General features: G+C 42.6%; 1 protein-coding gene across 1 annotated transcript in view; it reads left to right on the top strand.

Annotated features, from left to right (window-relative positions):
* The window catches only part of dlg5a (discs, large homolog 5a), a 59,168-nt gene that overhangs the window by 7,225 nt on the left and 33,851 nt on the right, over positions 1-18,092 (top strand). The window contains exons 2-7 of the mRNA XM_080017120.1: positions 7,602-7,670; positions 9,250-9,424; positions 10,143-10,286; positions 12,529-12,712; positions 16,377-16,636; positions 17,663-17,975. Coding sequence (XP_079873246.1) covers positions 7,602-7,670; positions 9,250-9,424; positions 10,143-10,286; positions 12,529-12,712; positions 16,377-16,636; positions 17,663-17,975 — 1,145 coding nt within the window. The remainder of the gene's footprint in view (positions 1-7,601; positions 7,671-9,249; positions 9,425-10,142; positions 10,287-12,528; positions 12,713-16,376; positions 16,637-17,662; positions 17,976-18,092) is intronic.

Raw genomic sequence — 18,092 nt, 5'->3', positions numbered from 1 at the left:
ATTTAGAACAATCAATCATGTAAACACCATACTTATGAAGCCTGGAGCAGATTACGATCGACAGACTTGGATTATTCGGTTGGATTATTTGGGTTGACTGTGGCACTTATACACCTAATCTGACTGTCTAGCCGTGTTGAATCTGTACTTGCACCAAAAGGTCAGGGATGCATGCCACGTGCATTGGACCCTGAAACATCTGATTCACCAGTTGAACCAGTGTGTGTTTACGCCTACCTGGATCAATGATGATGATGATGATGAGTCAATGTTTATGCTCGGAGGAAAGTTGAAAATTGTAAAATTCTTTGACGGGCCTCCTCTGCTCCCGTCCTTTCCTCACACAACTAATGAGGTGTGTAAACTCACTTGGTTGAGAGGAATCTAAATGTACCTGATTTGAAATATTGTCATATTGTGTTTATGCACTTTATTCTAATGTGTGTATGTAAAGGCATTCCATGATATTACATTTTATAATTTAGTAGTTTTTGAACTGTGTGTGTGTGTGTGTGTGTGTGTGTGTGTGTGTGTGTGTGTGTGTGTGTGTGTGTGTGTGTGTGTGTGTGTGTGTGTGTGTGTGTGTGTGTGTGTGTGTGTGTGTGTGTGTGTGTGTGTGTGTGTGTGAGAATTTTGGTCAGATGTAGTACCAAAGTTTTCCACCATACCGAATTAGCAGCAAGCCTCAACCTCTTAATTCAACTGTCCTTGCCACATTCTGTGTAATCATTCCCTTCAGTCAACTCTCTGAGCTGTTTAATAGTTTAATTATACAGCACAGGGTGTTGTGTTCTAATAAAATAAGTGTGTAATATTCAGCGCTGGTGGAGCCTCGTGATTTCTCATTGGGGGAAAACAATGAATATCTGGTTTTGCAATCAGCGGCACACTGCTGCCATGTGAACGAGGCATTATTCTCACTGCCTCCCAGTCTTCCAGTTCCTCCCTTGCATGTTAGTCACAGTTACCTCGCTTGCTACTCCCAAGGCCAGTGGGACTGCGATGGTGGGGGGATTGGGGAGGTTGATGGGAGCTGCCCTGGCCCCAGGACTGGGAGACGCAGTGGTGGCTCCATACGGTTTGCAGGCAGCGGCTGTGGTACAGAACTAGAGATTCTGTTTCAGACCCTGCTTTCCAAACCCATTGCGCTCTAAAATTACTTATAAAATGTCTGCGGAATTCTTTTTTTTTTTTTTTAATACATTGTGAATGCTGTGATAAGAAGATAATGAACTTAACAACGGCACAGAAGTGGATGCGGGTGTCTGTAATTTTGCAGCCTCAGAGTGGTTTTGGCCTTTTTTATATTCATTATTAGTGCTGCTCAATGACAGTGAGAAGGGCTGACAACAGCTAATATAGAAAAGAATACACAGTAATAATTTTGAAATGCTAATGATGTTTTTTTTTCCCTGAATGGCCCTGAAAGTTTTTTTTTTGTTTTTTTTTCCCTGCCGGCATCAAATTTGCATCTTGTTAAGATGCTTGCATAGAGGTGTTTTGAAGCAATACAGAACTGCTTTCATACCTTCGCTCAAGAAAATGTCCAGATCTGATTATCTTGACATTGTCCAGAGTTGTCCTTATACACTTGTATCAAAAAAACTGAGATTGTCTGTTTCAGACGCGTGTACACTACCTGGAAATGATCAGTTTGGTTTAGACAAGTGGCAGAGCCTGGGTAGAGCGTGCAGAAGGCAGGACGTGACGCAATGATGCTGTGGAGTGTTACAGCACACAAGATAGCGGACGAGGCTACCAACTTATCAGTGGCATTTATTTTTTTTTTTTGCATTGACACGCCGTGTATTTGGGCGTATCCACAATATAAACGAGAGAGTGGAAAGGAATATAAAGGAAAGCAGAAAGGAGTATGTAGCAGCTACGCTCCGTGCACAAAGGTAAATAACTGGCACTTGATATCGACATCATCAACACGCAACACACCCACTCACTTCCTGTGAATGTTCTGGACATTACCCGTACTTTGTACTAGGGTGCTGGCTGGGTAAAGTCCAGGTAATGTCCAGATCAAATGAGTCGGACATTTGTGTTCACACATACAGGTCATCCGTGTAATGTCCAGATAATGTGCGGTTTACAGTGCAGGTGTGAAAGCAGTTCTAGTGTTTTTAAGCGTATTGTGATGAAATTATATCATATATATATATCATATCCTGATGCACAATATTGTAGTCTAAATTACCGAAATTTGATGATGAGATGTTACACCTCTATCCTAAAAATTCTTGCAACAGGAGGTCTGAAATATTAGGCCGATTATTCTTCTTTGAAAAACTAGAGTTTTAGTCCGATTCCCTAGTTTTCATTACCATACAGGACATGAATCAATGTGATGAACCTTGGCTCCGAGCTTTAAAAAATTTTTTAATTTGAATTTATAAATGGGGATTATGACCTATGCCAGTATTGTGTGAAATTCCCTTTGAGTGAGTAGGGCTGGGCAATATATAGTTTTAATATCAATATTGTGATATGATACAAGGAATCGTCTGATGTCCAGTCTATATGAATTAGGCTATGATATTGTTCCATGTTGTCTTTAAGGTTGTATTACAGTCAAGTAATGCAATTTTCTGAACTTCATAAATTGTTCTAGTTGCTCTAACCAATGCCCCCACCTGCTTGGGTTATAACATCCACATTACCAATGATTGCATTTCAAATATTTCTTGCGTCTAAATCTCTTATGAATGCACCAGTAGTTATCCTCAAAATATCTGGTATAACATATATATATATATATATATATATATATATATATATATATATATATATATATATATATATATATATATATATATATATATATATACAGTATTTAGATTTTGCTGCTATTGCCTAGCCCTAATAACCAGGACTTCCCCTTCTTTATTTAATATAGCTTTTTGCTTTTGTGGAAATAATATAGATTTATTAAGTTCTCCTGATGTTGGAAGTGAGACCTCTCTGCTTGTTAGCCACCACATGCAAGTCCCAGCAGCAGAATGTATGATTTCTCTCATCCAGATTCATCATGGCAACGTGTGTCATCTCTCTTTATATGTAGGACAACATAATCTGGTCGGCTGAAACAACTGTTGGTCGCTGAGTACATCGCCCGATTTGGGGGTGAGCGCAAAGGGAGGCTGGGGATGAGACGATGGAGACCAGTGGTGTTCTCAAGGTGAAACGGGGGGCTCTTCTGACCTACTTAAATCATATAGGAAAAGCCTTTTGTTATTTTAACCTTCTGCTCTCTCTGGGCCCCCCATTTGAATTTTTCCTTGCCGTAAGGCCTTCGCACAGTGTAGTGTGGAGTGGAGGGATGTCTCTGCTTCTTGCTCCTTATTACCATATCTAATGGACCTTGATGAAATCTATGTGACTGCTGTACTGTGTCGAGCCCCCTCCCAGCGCAGGGGGATATTGCAGTGTGTTACTGAAGGTGGAGATGGTGTGGCTAAAGCTGTTTGACTGTGGAGAAGTAAACCTCTGCTCTGTCAGGCTGCAACCATCTGTCAGCATGTAATATGGATGTCGCATATGGTTTCTCTACTCTGAGCAATGCTGAGTGACTGTGTTTTGGCAAAGAAACTAGTGCGTTCCCCTCGTCACGTGCCGCTCGAATAGATGTAGGCTTTATTGATGTGGTCAGCGTGTCTACAAATGATCTGCCCTGACTGAATGGGGAAGGTGTTAATTGCTATTGATAATTTAAAGCCTGGGCTAATGCCATTGACCACGAGATGGCCTGCCTGTATCTAATGTAAAATCTATATTGCACTTGTTCGTGGGGGAACTAGAGCAGAGATAACTTTATAAGGACAACATTCTGCACTTTAAGGACACTCTGTACAGAATACTTTTTAGACGTCAATGGCCATGGTCTTATTTTGCTTCAGATTTCTTCACAAGGAAGAGACGCCATTGCCCCCTCATTTGATTAGAAATGATCACGATCAGTCATTTGATGATGAATGTCATTCTGAAGCACAGTACACACAGAATGTGGTTGGTTTCATATCTCAAACAAAGCTACAGCACAAGTACATACTATATATAGGAATTGACTGGAAATGAAATATTGTCAAGATTGTTTTCAGCTCTCCCTTGCCTTGCCTGCTCACCATCACTCAAAGACGTCTCATTGAATATATTTTTGCCACAGAGGCCTACTCAGCAGCTTGGACGCCCTGAACACATTTCTAGTGATGGAAGTTTATTTTGAAAAATGATTTACACTCTGTCTACAAAGTTGAATTGCAATCACTGTTGCACTTCAAATAAAAGTCTTTCTGTCATCATGAAGATTATCTCTGTTTTTTCCTGTTTTGGCTGTCGTGGTTGGTTGTTATAGTCTTAGTGATTGAGGTTACTGGGAATGTGATGAGTGTAATTTAATGTCATATTACTTGTTGTCTCGTGCAATAAACGTTCCAAACAGGGGCATTTGGGCTGCGGTTGAGGCAAGGTGTTCTGGCATTCAAAATCTTGCAAAAAAACTCTGCTCTCAAGGTTATTTCCAGCATCCAGCCTTGCTGACAATGCTGCGTGTTTTGAAGGACTTATCAGAGACCTCATCAGATTCCTATTTCAGAAACGCGGCTCACTGACTTTTCCATGCAGCAGAAGAAAAAAACATGAACATTTTCTAGGCTGCTGTTAGTAGTTTGTGAATTGATGCTGTGCAGTCGCAGACTAGTCCTCATCATATCTGCTGGAACAATATGAAATCAAAGCCAGACGCTCTGAGCACTTTGCAGAGTGAACGTGTCAAGCTTTCAGGAGCATCAAAACAGATTAAAAGGCCCTTTTCCCTCCTGCTATGTCTTTCTCGCTAGGGCTGAATGACTTGGGGGGAAAAAAATCTAATTGAGATTTATTTATTTTGACCAGTGTTGCGATTTAGCATGTGATTGTTTTTTATTTATTTCAAAAATAAATAAATAGATGAATAAATAAATGTAAGTTCCTTATTTTCTGTATTATTCACTTAACACAAGCAATAAATCATTCTATAGTATGACCAACACAAAAATGGATACAGTCAACATTTGAACTGCTCTTTCCTATAGACCAGGTCCACTTGTTAAGATGAAATGAGATGAATTGATGCATGAATTGATGTGGATAACATATCTTTATTTAACTATTGAATTGTAAAAAGAAAAACCTTCAATCACAGTAAAATATTGCCTTGTAATTGTTAGAATCTGAAAATTAACATAAAAAAAAATATGCTTGCATATTAAATTATAAAAAGGTAACAAAAACAAACCGATGCGTTATTCTGGAAGAGGGTCTGTCTGGACTCTACAGGTGTTCCAAGCTCTGCCAGCAGCACACGCCGCCGCGCACTGTGGGCCGGGGCACCGGCTCTCACCAGGGGACAGCGCAGAGGGTCGAAACAATCCCTATAGGCAGGGGCACGGAGAAACTGTCCACATTACGCACGGTTTCGTTCGGTTTCGTCCATATGCACTTGTTTTGTTCCATTCAGAGATGTAAAATAAAAACACACTGTGTTGCCGCGTGCATCGCTGTCACATGCCTCATCGGTACCGTCACAGAGGGAGACGGGTGCACAAAATGTGCCCGATCTCTCCGTCTCCGCACTGGGATGGCACACTAGGCGGCACCCTATCTCGCCTATAGGTGGAGCCGGCCCTGGGCAGCCCTATTGTTTAGATTGTGTGTAACATTAAAAGAAACCCGCTTCTTTTTATTTTTAATCCCAGGCTTTGCGATTTGAAAATTGCGTTCGGTTAAATTGCGACGTGTGTTTGAATTGATTCGAGTCGATTAATCGTTCAGCCCTATTTTTCACTCCTTATTTCCTCCTTCTTTCCTCTCCATCCAATGCCCTTCTCTCTCTCTTTCTTACTGCTTCTTTCATTACTTGGGCGATCTCCTTTCATCTGTCCTCCTCCCTCTGCTTCATGCCTCTCTCCCCTCTTCTCCCTTTTCTACTCCCTTCTGACTCCCCTCTTCTCCTCCTTTCCCTTTCTCTCCTTCCTTTTCCTGGGATGGAGTGGCTCACAGCTCATAGTTAATTAGGCTTGGCCTTGTCACACGTTGAGGGCTGCAGCCAGAGCTTTGGCTAAACCCAGAGGGGAGTCAAGGACAGAGATGGAGACTATGGCAGTTGGTGTCGATCTATCACATGGCTGCTGTGGACGCCGGTTGTCGTTTCCCTGCTCTGGTTTGTTAAGCCTGAAACGTGTTGCATGAAACATGTCGAGTATCTTCGGTTTCTCGGCACTGCCTTCAACTACATTATTTATCTGTGTACAATGCAATATGCAATGCCTTCTGGAATCTTAAAGTCTTAAGTTATGTCTTTTGAAAATTCAGTGTTTATGTCGCCCTTTGGAGAAGGCACTTGCATTAAAAAGGAAATCTGTGGAGCCTCCCCTCCTATGGTTTGTGGCGGCTTGTGTTAAATATCCCCAAAGCTTAACGGTGTGTACAGCCATTCAGATGGAGAATCGCTCTCTCACCCTCTTCCTCTCTCCATGTGCGAGACATAAAAAGAGAAAATCCCATTTCAGCCGTGACAGTCTGCTTATGTAGCAGAAACATACAGGGACTATACATCAAAGCAGTGCTGAGCGCACAGTCAGTGAGAGGAGGTCTAATTACAACGGCAGTCTAGAGTGATAATATAAGACTGCTAAGAAATAAATGTTGAATTTACTAATCAAACCGAATATTTCCACACAGGAAATTTAATTTCACAATATTTATTTGTCATTGTACAGGTAGTAAATTTAGGCTGCAAGTAAGGCTCAGAAATTGACAAAAATGAAGCGGCACTATCTGACCGAGTACCTCAATATTGATAATTTGATATTTTGGGGACGACTATTGGTGCTTTGATTTACACAAAAGAGAAACAATCATTAGTAATGCAGATATTATGGACAATCAGGTAGTGGCGTTGGTTGGAACAGCTAGAAGTCTACATGGTTTTTGCATTACTTTACTCTAACACAGCCTTGAAGACATTTAACTATATCACGATAACCAAAATCCCAGACAGTATCTAGTCTCATATCACAATGTTGATATTATATTGATACAGCCCGACCCTCACACAGCGTTCCAATTCAAATTGGAAAGACTGAACTAAAATAAACTAAACTAGTGTAGTGGAGGACAAGCAACGAACACCAAATGAGTTTCAAAGCTGTTTTTACTAAGAACAACAGATGTTTCAGCCATTGTGTTCTCCGTGTGGACTGATGTGTGATGAAGCTCATTTAGGCCCAACATCGATGCATTAATCACTCTATACTTCCACGTAGAGCTGTCACAATCATTGCAATTCTTTATTTTATTTTAAATGAATTAATTTTTAAATCACTAGATTGAACAAACCTATGTTTACATCCATTCATTCGAAATGGCGTTTCCATCAGTTTGATTGAGGCAGATTCACCTTCAGATTCACCTTCTTCCTAAGGTGACGCATACAATTAACATGAAAGATAACAGTATAGTTAATCGCAATTATTTGTATGACAAATATATAACAATCGATCCTATAAGAAAATGTAATTGCGTAATTTTTATGTTGTTTGCTTCTCTCTCCGCAGGTTCAACCTACAGTGTCCTCTCCACCATGCCCTCTGACTCGGAAAGCAGCAGCTCCCTCAGCAGTGTCGGTACGTACAATCAAACACCCTTTTTCTGAATGTTCAAATACTTTTCCCCCCCCTTTTTCTTTTCCCCATATGTCTCATTTTGTGCAATGGCAGAGAAAATATCGCTCTCCCTCTGTTCTCTCGAGTCCTTAAGGAAGTTACCCATCCACACTGCTGCTCCCTAGTTTTGACAGGGGTCCAAATGACTCAGCCATGTTACATAAACCTCCAAAAGGGCCGAACGTCGAGCCAAAGATGAACATATTCCTTGCGTTTTTCGAGCCCTAGCCCCTCTGTCATGGGTGCCCTGTTCTGCGAAGAACACATCTCTGGAAATGTACTTCTTCAGAATGATTTCACCTTTTCTCAGAAGGCTGTTTGAACTTTGCCTTTTTTGGTGTTGAGTTAAAGGACCGTACCAGTGTCACATGGAGTTTTAGCTTGTTTACTAGTCAGCAATTATCAGCGGGGCCAGGAGATGATTTAAGTGTAGGCTTCTCACCATATTGTTAAAATGTTCCAGAACCACAAAATTAGAGACTATATTACAAATCTAAAACTGTGAACTATCATCAGGAAAATGGTCAGTGCTGATAATGTAAAGTGTGTAGGTGGCCAGTAAACAGGCTAAAACTCAATTTGACACCACTATGGTTCTTTAAAAAGAAAGACAATAAGAGAGGCTATCCTTTTCTACTCCTTTTTTTTTTTTTTTTTTTTTTTTTAAGAATTAAAAAAGAAGCTGAAGCTCCCTATTGTGAGGAGGATTTCACTTTGAATAGAGGCAGGTAGAATGAAACCATCAGTCCTCTCAATCGGTGCATAAAACCGAGGGAACAAATGAAGTCACCACAGCCGGGAGAATGTCTCCCTGGGAACTGGGGACACTGCAAAGGAATTATGTCAACGTGGGGTTATTAATCTTCTACAAAGACCTTGGCTTCTTTTGCATTGCAAAGTGACTGTCTGCAAAAGTGCTTAAATACAATATGAATGTCCTTGGAGGCCTCGCTTTAAATCAGACAGACGGTTGCAAAAGCGCAACTGAAAATCTCAATCCGATTGGAGATGCTCTCTCCCTGCCTTCTTTTCCCCCTCTCTCTCTGAGATTAGAGGCATTGTGGCCTCCATGAACCCAAGATAATTCTCGGAAAATTTGCAGCAGATTGCTGTGGAAAGGCACATTTTTTTTCCGAATGTTATTTTATTCTGTAAATGGGGATTAGGAAGAAATACGAAGATTACATGTTTACGAATATTACTTCAATTGCCACTTCCCACCCAAATCCGTCCTCCAATTCTGCCCCCCCCCCCTTTGTTTAAAACCCTGCAGGGTTTAGCTGCAACTCTGCTCTCACACACTTACTTGAATGAAGCCCCATGAGCACGTGTGGCCCTTAACTGAATCAGGTGTTCCATACCTGGAGGTAAATCTTGGAGGGTGGAGTGAGTTGAGGACTGGGGTGAGAAATGCTGCTTAACTGCAGGTCATGTAGCAAAAAGGTCATCTTCTAGATGTTCTCCAGTGAATGCCCCCTCCGCCCGGATAATAACTAAATAAAGACGTAGATCGATAGATAGTCTTGTGCTGACGTTGCAGGTTCACCTGTAAATGGCGAAGCGTCCTCCCCGCCCCCAGCTATGAACGACAACCGCCCATCCGGCGACAACCTGGACACCGTTCTGTTCCAGCTCCGCCAGGTGACCAGGGAGAGGGACGAGCTCCGCAAGCGCCTGGCGCTGGCATCGCCCGGGACCACCTTCGACGACTGCAGGTACGCATATGTTTTGTTTTTAGATTGATCTCCTTCATCTGCAGTTATGGCACCCAATGTCAAGGCATCGTCCTCCTCCGTATATCTTAATGGAATACATGGGAGGCATGGATTAAATATTAATTTTAGACCGGTGATTTATTGCCCCAAATGCCGACTATGTTTTTGATTGGTGGTGTTTACTGTCAATGTCAATGTCTCAGGAATGTTAGCGTCCTCAGCTGTGGGTGCTGTTTCATCATACAATAACTCCTCCATGGCGGGGATAATGTTGACTTTACCAGCGATGGGGAGCTTAGGCAGTGACACAGTTGACTGCTTTATGGTTTTAATATGCTGTGACTAGCAATCATTTTACGTACAGCAGATGATGAGATGGCTGCCCGAAACATCCACCCATCCATCGAACATCTAGCATACAATATATAGTGTAATGGTCCCTAAAGCAGTGATTCTCAACGTGGGATCTGGGCACCCGCAGGGGTCCTTCGAGAGGTTCATGGTGGTCTCAGGCAAAATGATTACTAGTTCAACTTCACCACAATAAGTTGGCACCATTAGAGAACATAAAACATTGAATCACTGCTCTTATCTAAATATTTCCATATTATCCCACAAATGAGTTTTTTAAATCTTTCCGTTATTTTAAGACGCCGCTAGGCTGCGTTTGTAGACGAGGTCACTCAGTTTTTGAGGTCTTGCTGCTTGTCTCTTAAAGGCCAAATTCCAAAGCCAGTCACGATTATGAGCGTCTGAAGAGCCAGTGCATGAGGGCCATGGCAGACCTGCAGTCCCTCCAGAACCAGCACACCAAAACGCTGAAACGGTGTGAGGAGGCTGTGAAAGAGGCTGACTTCTACCAGTAAGTTTTTCCATCGACACTCTCCTGTTTTTATTTTTATTTTTTTATTGCCAGTCCTTCAGTCCTCCATTTCAAGCAAACCGAGTCATTTAATCTTTGTTAATTTACTTCAGTGTAAAAGTGGTGGCGTTAATGATTTGGACAGCCATTATTGTAGTTAATTAAGTAGGGTATGGAAAGTTGATGAATTTTATTGAGTTGTTTTACTGGAATACAGAAAAGAGTAATGGTTCCCTGCCACAGTGTTTCTATGTTGCGGTCTAATTGAGAGAACAACCCCTTGGAGCTGCAGCTGCTTTTCACATTAAAAGGGAATTACGGTCCTATGAAGTCATGCCTGGTTTAAAAAAAAATAATAAAAATAAATGCTGGGGGGGAGGTCTATGATGAAATAGCACATAGGCCTTAGTTCACACACTACACTAATGGAAAGAATCAAATTGAAAATAGCCCGTTGTTTAAGACTTGTCTTGTTAAGAACTTACATATGTGATTGGAAAACCTATTTCCAGAGTTGTTTCCTAATCAGGATTAGTTTAATTGAATTCTTAGGCAATTGATTTGGTGGAGTTTAGTCTCAAGCTGCTCAATATGCACGTAAGATGACGGCAGAACGGGAGCAATCGCGAAGGGTTATCTGAATATTCACGTGTCTACAACCGGCCTGTAAATAAAATAGATAGCCTAAAATACCCTCCAATGCATTTTCTGTCTCTTTTATTTTTTTACACATTAGAATGCCCGTTCGAGATAATCAAAGGACAGATGGCGATTCCTTACTTTATGTCTGCGGACCTAAGTGATTCAGTCACAGAGCCCTCAAGCCCCACCCCGCTTCTGCATAGAGCTGAGCAGCTGAGCTGAGCAGCTCTCTGTTCGTTTAATGTTTATTAATACTACATGTGTCTCGTGTCCAAATTGCACCAAATTTGACACTGCATGTCCTTGGGTCCCCAGCAATACACCCGCCAAATGTGAAGTAGATCTGATGAACAGTTGTCGAGATAATTGAAGGACATACAGAGATTTCTTCCTTTGTCGTGAGAGTTAGAGTAGAATACAGGTACTCCTCACTTAACAACCTACCTGTTTGACGGCCGTTCGGACTGACGACCAGCTCTCTGACCAGTCTGTTATGTACGCTGCGTACAACACCGCTGTGTGCGCGGCTTCTCAGTGTCAAGCATCCCATCACGTATCACCCTTTATATCCTATATACACTATATTCACTATATATTCTGTATACACTATATATTCTGTATACACGATATATACTACATACACTATATACACTGTATACATCTCATCACCGTTCTCAGTCTGTCTCGTTCCCGCAGTCTGTCAGTATTCACTACACTAGTGTTGGCAATGGCCACGCCCCCTTACCGTGAAATGCCACAGGTCCTCGCTTATCAACCAATTCACTCAACGACCTGGTCCTAGGAATGGAACTCAGTCGTTAAGTGAGGAGTACCTCTAGTTAGATAAGCTAGTTAGATCATGCAAAAATCACTTTTGCTGGCAATTCCTGACTTTTAGAAATTAATTTAGTAATTTAGTAATAATGGTAGCTCAGGAGGTAGAGCTGGTCGTCTAGTAATCTAAGGGTTGCTGGTTTGATCCCAGGCTCCTCCTGCCAGCATGCTGTAGTGTCCTTGAGCAAGACGCTTAACCCCTAATTGCTCCTGATGGCTGCATCCGTCGGTGTTTGAATAATTGTAAGTCGCTTTGGATAAAAGCGTCTGCTAAATGTAATGTAGTGTAGTGTAGAACTAAAAATGTTAAATATTCATTTCACATCTGCTATTCTGCACGTGAGTGAGGGTGTGCCTTTGATGCACTGTGTCTGCCATTGTGGTACAATAATAATGGGCATCATTTTATTTATTTAAGTGGGGCTTTATTTTATTTATATACGTTTTTCTGTTCAGTATCATTGGGAATTTGCTCAGATTGAGTTGGCACGCACACCTTTTTGATGATATATTTTTTCTTTATATATAATTTTCAGTACATCATATAAGATTATGCTCTGATATATATCATTAAATGCTCGAGCCAATTGTGCAAGCGTTGAAAACAGACATGGCAGTATTTTTATCCCTTGTTCGACAAACTGTAATCCTTCCGGACACTTTTGGCGGGCAATTAAAAACCCCAGCGTGGACTCCGCCATCATAATGTCCTCAATGGACTGTAGGCTCATCTTGACTTAATATCATCAACACCCCACTCCCCCAGCATGCTCCACAGCCGAGTGCTGGGCGAGCAGTCGCAGCTGAAGGAGGAGATGGAGACGCTGAGGAGGGACCACATCCAGCTGGCCAGGGAGCACAACCATCTGAAGCAGAGCTGCGAGGAGCTCAAGAGGCTGCACAGCGAAGACCAGAAGGAGGTGGCCGACCTGCGGCTACAGCAGCAACAGGTGAACGTGTTCTGATTTGCTTGAATTTCTTCTCCCCTTAGGTTTCTTCCCCGATCGGTTCTCCAACAATTTTATGTCTCCGGTTCAACCACTTGGTCCATTGGGGGGCGCTCAGCTCGTCTTCCGTGCGAGGCTTCTTAAACCTTCTGTCTGTGAGCACCGAGGGGCGCCCTGGATTCTTCTTCATGCTCAGTGTCTGATTCACACACATTCCGTGAAGGCTCCAAGCTGTTGTCCTGTTCAGCTGTACGGTGGTTGTGGTGACTCCGCTTACATGTAGCCGGCTGTCTCCATGCAGAACTATCCGGTGTCGAGTCCTTTCTCATGACGGAACTGATGCCTGCGGTTTGTTAACTTCATCACTGACTGGGTTTTCTCCAAGGGAAAATGACGCTGTCGTTCAGTTTGGTGCTGGGTTGTGGTGGCTTACTGACTATTGACAATTGAAGTGTGTCGTGAAGACCTCTGTCCGTTTTCCCCTCAATACAAATGAACCATTTCAATCACAGCAAGCTCCTGTAGCAGTCTGGCGAAGTCGCACTTTAGGCCAAATTATAGGCTCTGTTATATCATGGCATCAAGTATTTTTACTACTTTAAGTCCATATAAGTGCAAATACTTACAGTATATACTGCAGTAGAAATATCAGTGTGCTACGAAGGTACCACAGGTCTCCGTGCTTTCTCCATCAGCATGTAGTCTTACTCGTCACTGAGCGCAGGAATGGTCGTGGTTCCTATAAATTTTATTTTATTTTTTTACTTTGCCCCACATCAATCGTGTGACCTGCATCTTTTGCACCGGTATTGTACTTCTCCAATCTACAGTAGGCTGAACCTTCCCTAAGGCATCTCAATGGAGTATACTTGGCTTGTTGTGTGTGCGGAGAAAGCCGTGGTACAAGCTGTTGTTTGGCAGCGTGGGTGTTGGGGGAGGCTGTGACCTGTATTGGGTTTCTCTGCCCTCTGCCGCGTTGTCTCGCTCCTTGTCCTGTGGGAACGCTGCATTACTGCCTGGCATGGCAAGGCCAGCCAAGCACACGGAGATGCACACAGAGCACTTCTGAAAAGGCCATGCGTCCAGGGCAAGGACTTTGGCATGTGCAAAGGGCACGGAGATGTGAACACACACCAGCACAAATGCACTACAGTATGGGTCAGATGAGTTCCCCCGGGGGGTCACGATTTGATTTTAAGGTCATGATTCCATTCGATTTTTGATTTTCGATTTAAACATATGCATTTGTTGAGTCTTAATTTGTAAAGTCAGTTGCTCAATGAGTAACTTTGAGTCCAGTCGCATTAAATTGTTATAAATAAAATCTTTTTTGGAGTGGAATAAATATGAACAATATTTTATACAATTTCACAGATTACAGAAATACATGGGAGCCGTAAGAGCTGGTTCTTTTCAGTGAGCTGGAACATCCGAGGAACTTTTCAAAACTACTTCAAGTGCATCTCTTCTCCTCCGCCTCCCACGTCCGTGTCCGCTCTATACATTCTTCTCTAATCTGACTTTTTTCCTAATTCTAGTCATCATAGCACAGCTGTTCCGTTTAACATTATGATCTTATTTTTGATATCACAATCCAAATCATATCCATCACGTTAACTACTCTTATGAAGTGGGTACCGGTGCGAAGAAAGAAGAAGAAGAAACAGTCTTTATTTATCAGAGCGAACCGGTGCTTCTCACAAACTGCCGGTCTACTATCCTGTTCTTCCCTCTCAAGTGGACAAATCAAGTGGAAATATTGTAAAATATATCATATTTCATTGAATCGAAGCAAACTTTTTCTTTAAATTATTAGAACCCTCCCTGTCCTGTGAACAAGCTGCGGCTCGAGCTGTGGTGTCTGGCACCAAGATGTAAGCAGCAGATCCTTTTAGTCCTGGAAGTTGTGAGGTGGGCCCCCCATGGATCGGGTTTGTTGTTCCAGCACATCCCACAGATGCTCCATTGGATCGGACCCTAACCCCACCCATCCACATGATGTAGAAGAAAACATGATTCATCAGACCAGGCCACCTTCTTCCATTGCTCCATGGTCCAGTTCTGATGCTTAGGTGCTTTCAGCAGTGGACAGGGGTCAGCATGGGCACTCTGACCTGTCTGTGGCTACGCAGCCCCATACACAGCAAGCTGTGATGCACTGTGTGTTCTGACACCTTTCTATCATAGCAGCATTAACTTTTTCATTAATTTGTGCTACAGTAGCTCTTCTGTGGGATCGGACCAGACGGGCTCATTGACGCTCCCCACGTGCATCAATGAGCCTTGGGCACCCATCACCATTTGTCCTTCCTTGAACTTATTTTGGTAGGTACTAACCACTGCATACCGGGAACGACCCACAAGACCTGCTGTTTTGGAGAAGCTTTGACCCAGTCATCTAGCAATCACAACTTGGCCCTTGTCAAAGTTGCTCAGATCCTTACGCTTGCGCATTTTTCCTGCTTCCAACAAATCAACTTCAAGAACTGACTGTTCAGTTGTTGTCTAATATATCCCACCTCTTGACAGGTGCCATTGTAAGGAGATGAGCAATATTATTCACTTCACCTTTCAGTGGTTTTAATGTTGTGGCTGATCGGTATATGTACAATATCTGTCAGCCACACATTGAATAACATTGCTCATCTCATTCCAATGGAAGACGGCTGGGTCAGAGCATCTCTAAAATGGCAGGTCTTGTGGTGCCAGGACAGAGAGCCCATGCTGACCCCTGTCCACCACCAAAAGCGCCTACAATGGGCTCGTGAGCATCAGAACTAGACAATGGAGCATTGGAAGAAGGTGGCCTGGTTCAACGAATCACGTTTTCTTCTACATCATGTGGATGGGTGGGGTTAGGGTCCGATCCAATTGACCATCTGTGGGAGGTGCTGGAACAACAATCCCGATCCATGGGGGCCCCACCTCACAACTTCCAGGACTAAAAGGATTTGCTGCTTACGTCTTGGTGCCAGATACCACAGGACACCTTCAGAGGTCTTGTGGAGTCCATGCCTCAACGTGTCAGAGCTGTTTTGGCGGCATGAGGGGGAGCTACAATATTAGTGCTTATTAGTGGTGGTTTTAATGTTGTTGCTGATCGGTGTGTATATAGCCTCATTAAACTGAGAATACAGACATAATACTGAACCAATTCTTCTGCTCATCCGTGGTCTCTTTACTGATGTTTCGAGATGTCCTGAACTCTAGTTTTAGAAAATCTAATTTTATCATGTGTTAGTGCTAGATTTGCCGCCATCTGTCTGAATCCTACTTGGACCTGCCCATTGATGCCATCTGCTGCTTGTATAGTGGAAGAACAAATTCACACCAAACAATACCAGTGATACTGTATTCCAGTGTCTGAAATGAATGTCATTGACAATATTATTGATTGAGAATCGGAATGACGATCAGGCTTTATCGGCCAAGTATGCTTAAATAAACAAGGAATTTGACTGTAAACAAGTAAAAAGTAAAGAAAATTTAAGAATAACATTTTTAAACACTGGGTATAATATGTGACAAATAGTATTTCAAATGTTGCAAAGGCCAAAGAAAGAGGTAGAACCGCAAATGCTACTGATTGTGTACTGAGTGAGTAATGTATTTATATGTATTTTGAATGTCCAAACTAACTGTTTATACCCCGTTTGTTCCCCACTAGGTAATGAGGGAGAAGGGTTCGTCAGAAGTGCTGAACAAGCTGTATGACACGGCCATGGACAAGCTGGAGGGCATGAAGAAAGAGTATGACGCCCTGAGCAAGCGCTACAGCGAGAAGGTAGCCAACCACAACACCGACCTGAGCCGCCTGGAGCAGGCGGAGGAGGAGAACCGGCGGCTGCAGAAGCAGCTGGACATGCTGCTCAAACAGCGAGACTCGGCCATGCACTTTCAGCAGCAGTACTCCACCTCCATGAGGAGGTGAGTGGAAGCAACACACACTGTCGTCTTCCAGTAATGTCAATACAATAACTGACCTGGGCAACCAGATTCGGCGCATTCAACCATCTTGTGCGGTCTAGTTGTCGACCACTAGAAAAATAAGCATGGTGTGCCTCCTGTCTGTTTAGAAACAAAATTGATTTACTCAAGTCAAATATGGCTTAACACCAGTGGATACGGCCGAGTATGAATGCTGCAAATCAGGCTATCCTAGCAAAACTCTACTTTTAACAAATTACGAAATTGATCAATGCACTGTTAAAAAACAAAAAATGGTTTATGCTAATAATATTTCCCCTTTCTTGGTATTACTTTGTTAATATTGAAATATGGGTTATTATCATATAGGATCATTATCACTCAATTATAAAATCATAAAAATTCAGCAACGATTTTCTTTATTCTTGACAACCAAAAGCTGATGCATCCTTGCCACCTTGGCAACCACTTTTGTCATGTCCTAAACTTTAAACCCATCTGACCCATTACTTTTAATTAACAGCGTAGATTTAGACTGTTGTATGGGGATCATTATATACATGATGATAATAATATGAACATGATAATAATATAATATGACATATAAATGACATATAATCCATTTTTACCCATTTATCATATCGAACATGCTTCTGTGTCAAAAACAGAAAATAAAGTTAAGATTCTCCAATATATTACGAGTTTCAAATGACTTTGTCCTGGATATACAATAGGTCATTCGGACATTGTGATATGTGGTAACAACACCCTATGTTAGTCCATTATTGGTCTGATATCTGGATCAGTCCACTGCGGGCACACATCATTTATATGAGCCTGCAGTAAATATTTTTACTGTAGTCCCTCCTCTGTCGTTTGATTAAGTGCAGCAGAGTGATGGGACACACTCAAACTCATTAAAAAGACAAGAACACAGCTGCTACGGAGCCGAGCTACACACCACGCGGCGACCTATCACGCTGCCATTTCCTGCGGGTGTCTCATAAAAAACGTCTGCCCCTGCAGGTTTGATTCGGTGCAGCAGGAGCTGAGCAAGTCGTCGGCTCAGAACAAGGAGCTCCAGCGGGAGATGGAGAGGCTGCAGTCGGAGGTGACGCGCTATAAGAACTTCCAGCTGAAGGCGGCGAAGGACTGTGAGAAGTACAAGGAGGAGCGGGATTCGGTGTTCAACGAGTACCGGCTCATCATGAGTGAGAGGGACCAGGTGATCAAGGAGCTGGACAAGCTTCAGACAGAGCTGGAGGCTGCTGAGGCTCGCCTGAAAAACACCTCCTCAGAGCGGGTGGTGGCCAGCGAGGAGGTGGAGGCGCTCAGACAGGTATCCAACCCTAACACCCCAAACACCATACTAGCACACTATATAGTAGGCCAAATAACTATGAAGTGTAGTATAGTATGCTCATAGTATGCCTCAAGGATTATAGGACCAGGATGA

Source organism: Zeus faber (assembly GCF_960531495.2).
Source record: "Zeus faber genome assembly, chromosome: 16".
In the NCBI taxonomy this organism is placed as follows: domain Eukaryota; kingdom Metazoa; phylum Chordata; class Actinopteri; order Zeiformes; family Zeidae; genus Zeus; species Zeus faber.
This window is presented reverse-complemented; position numbering and strand designations above follow the sequence as displayed.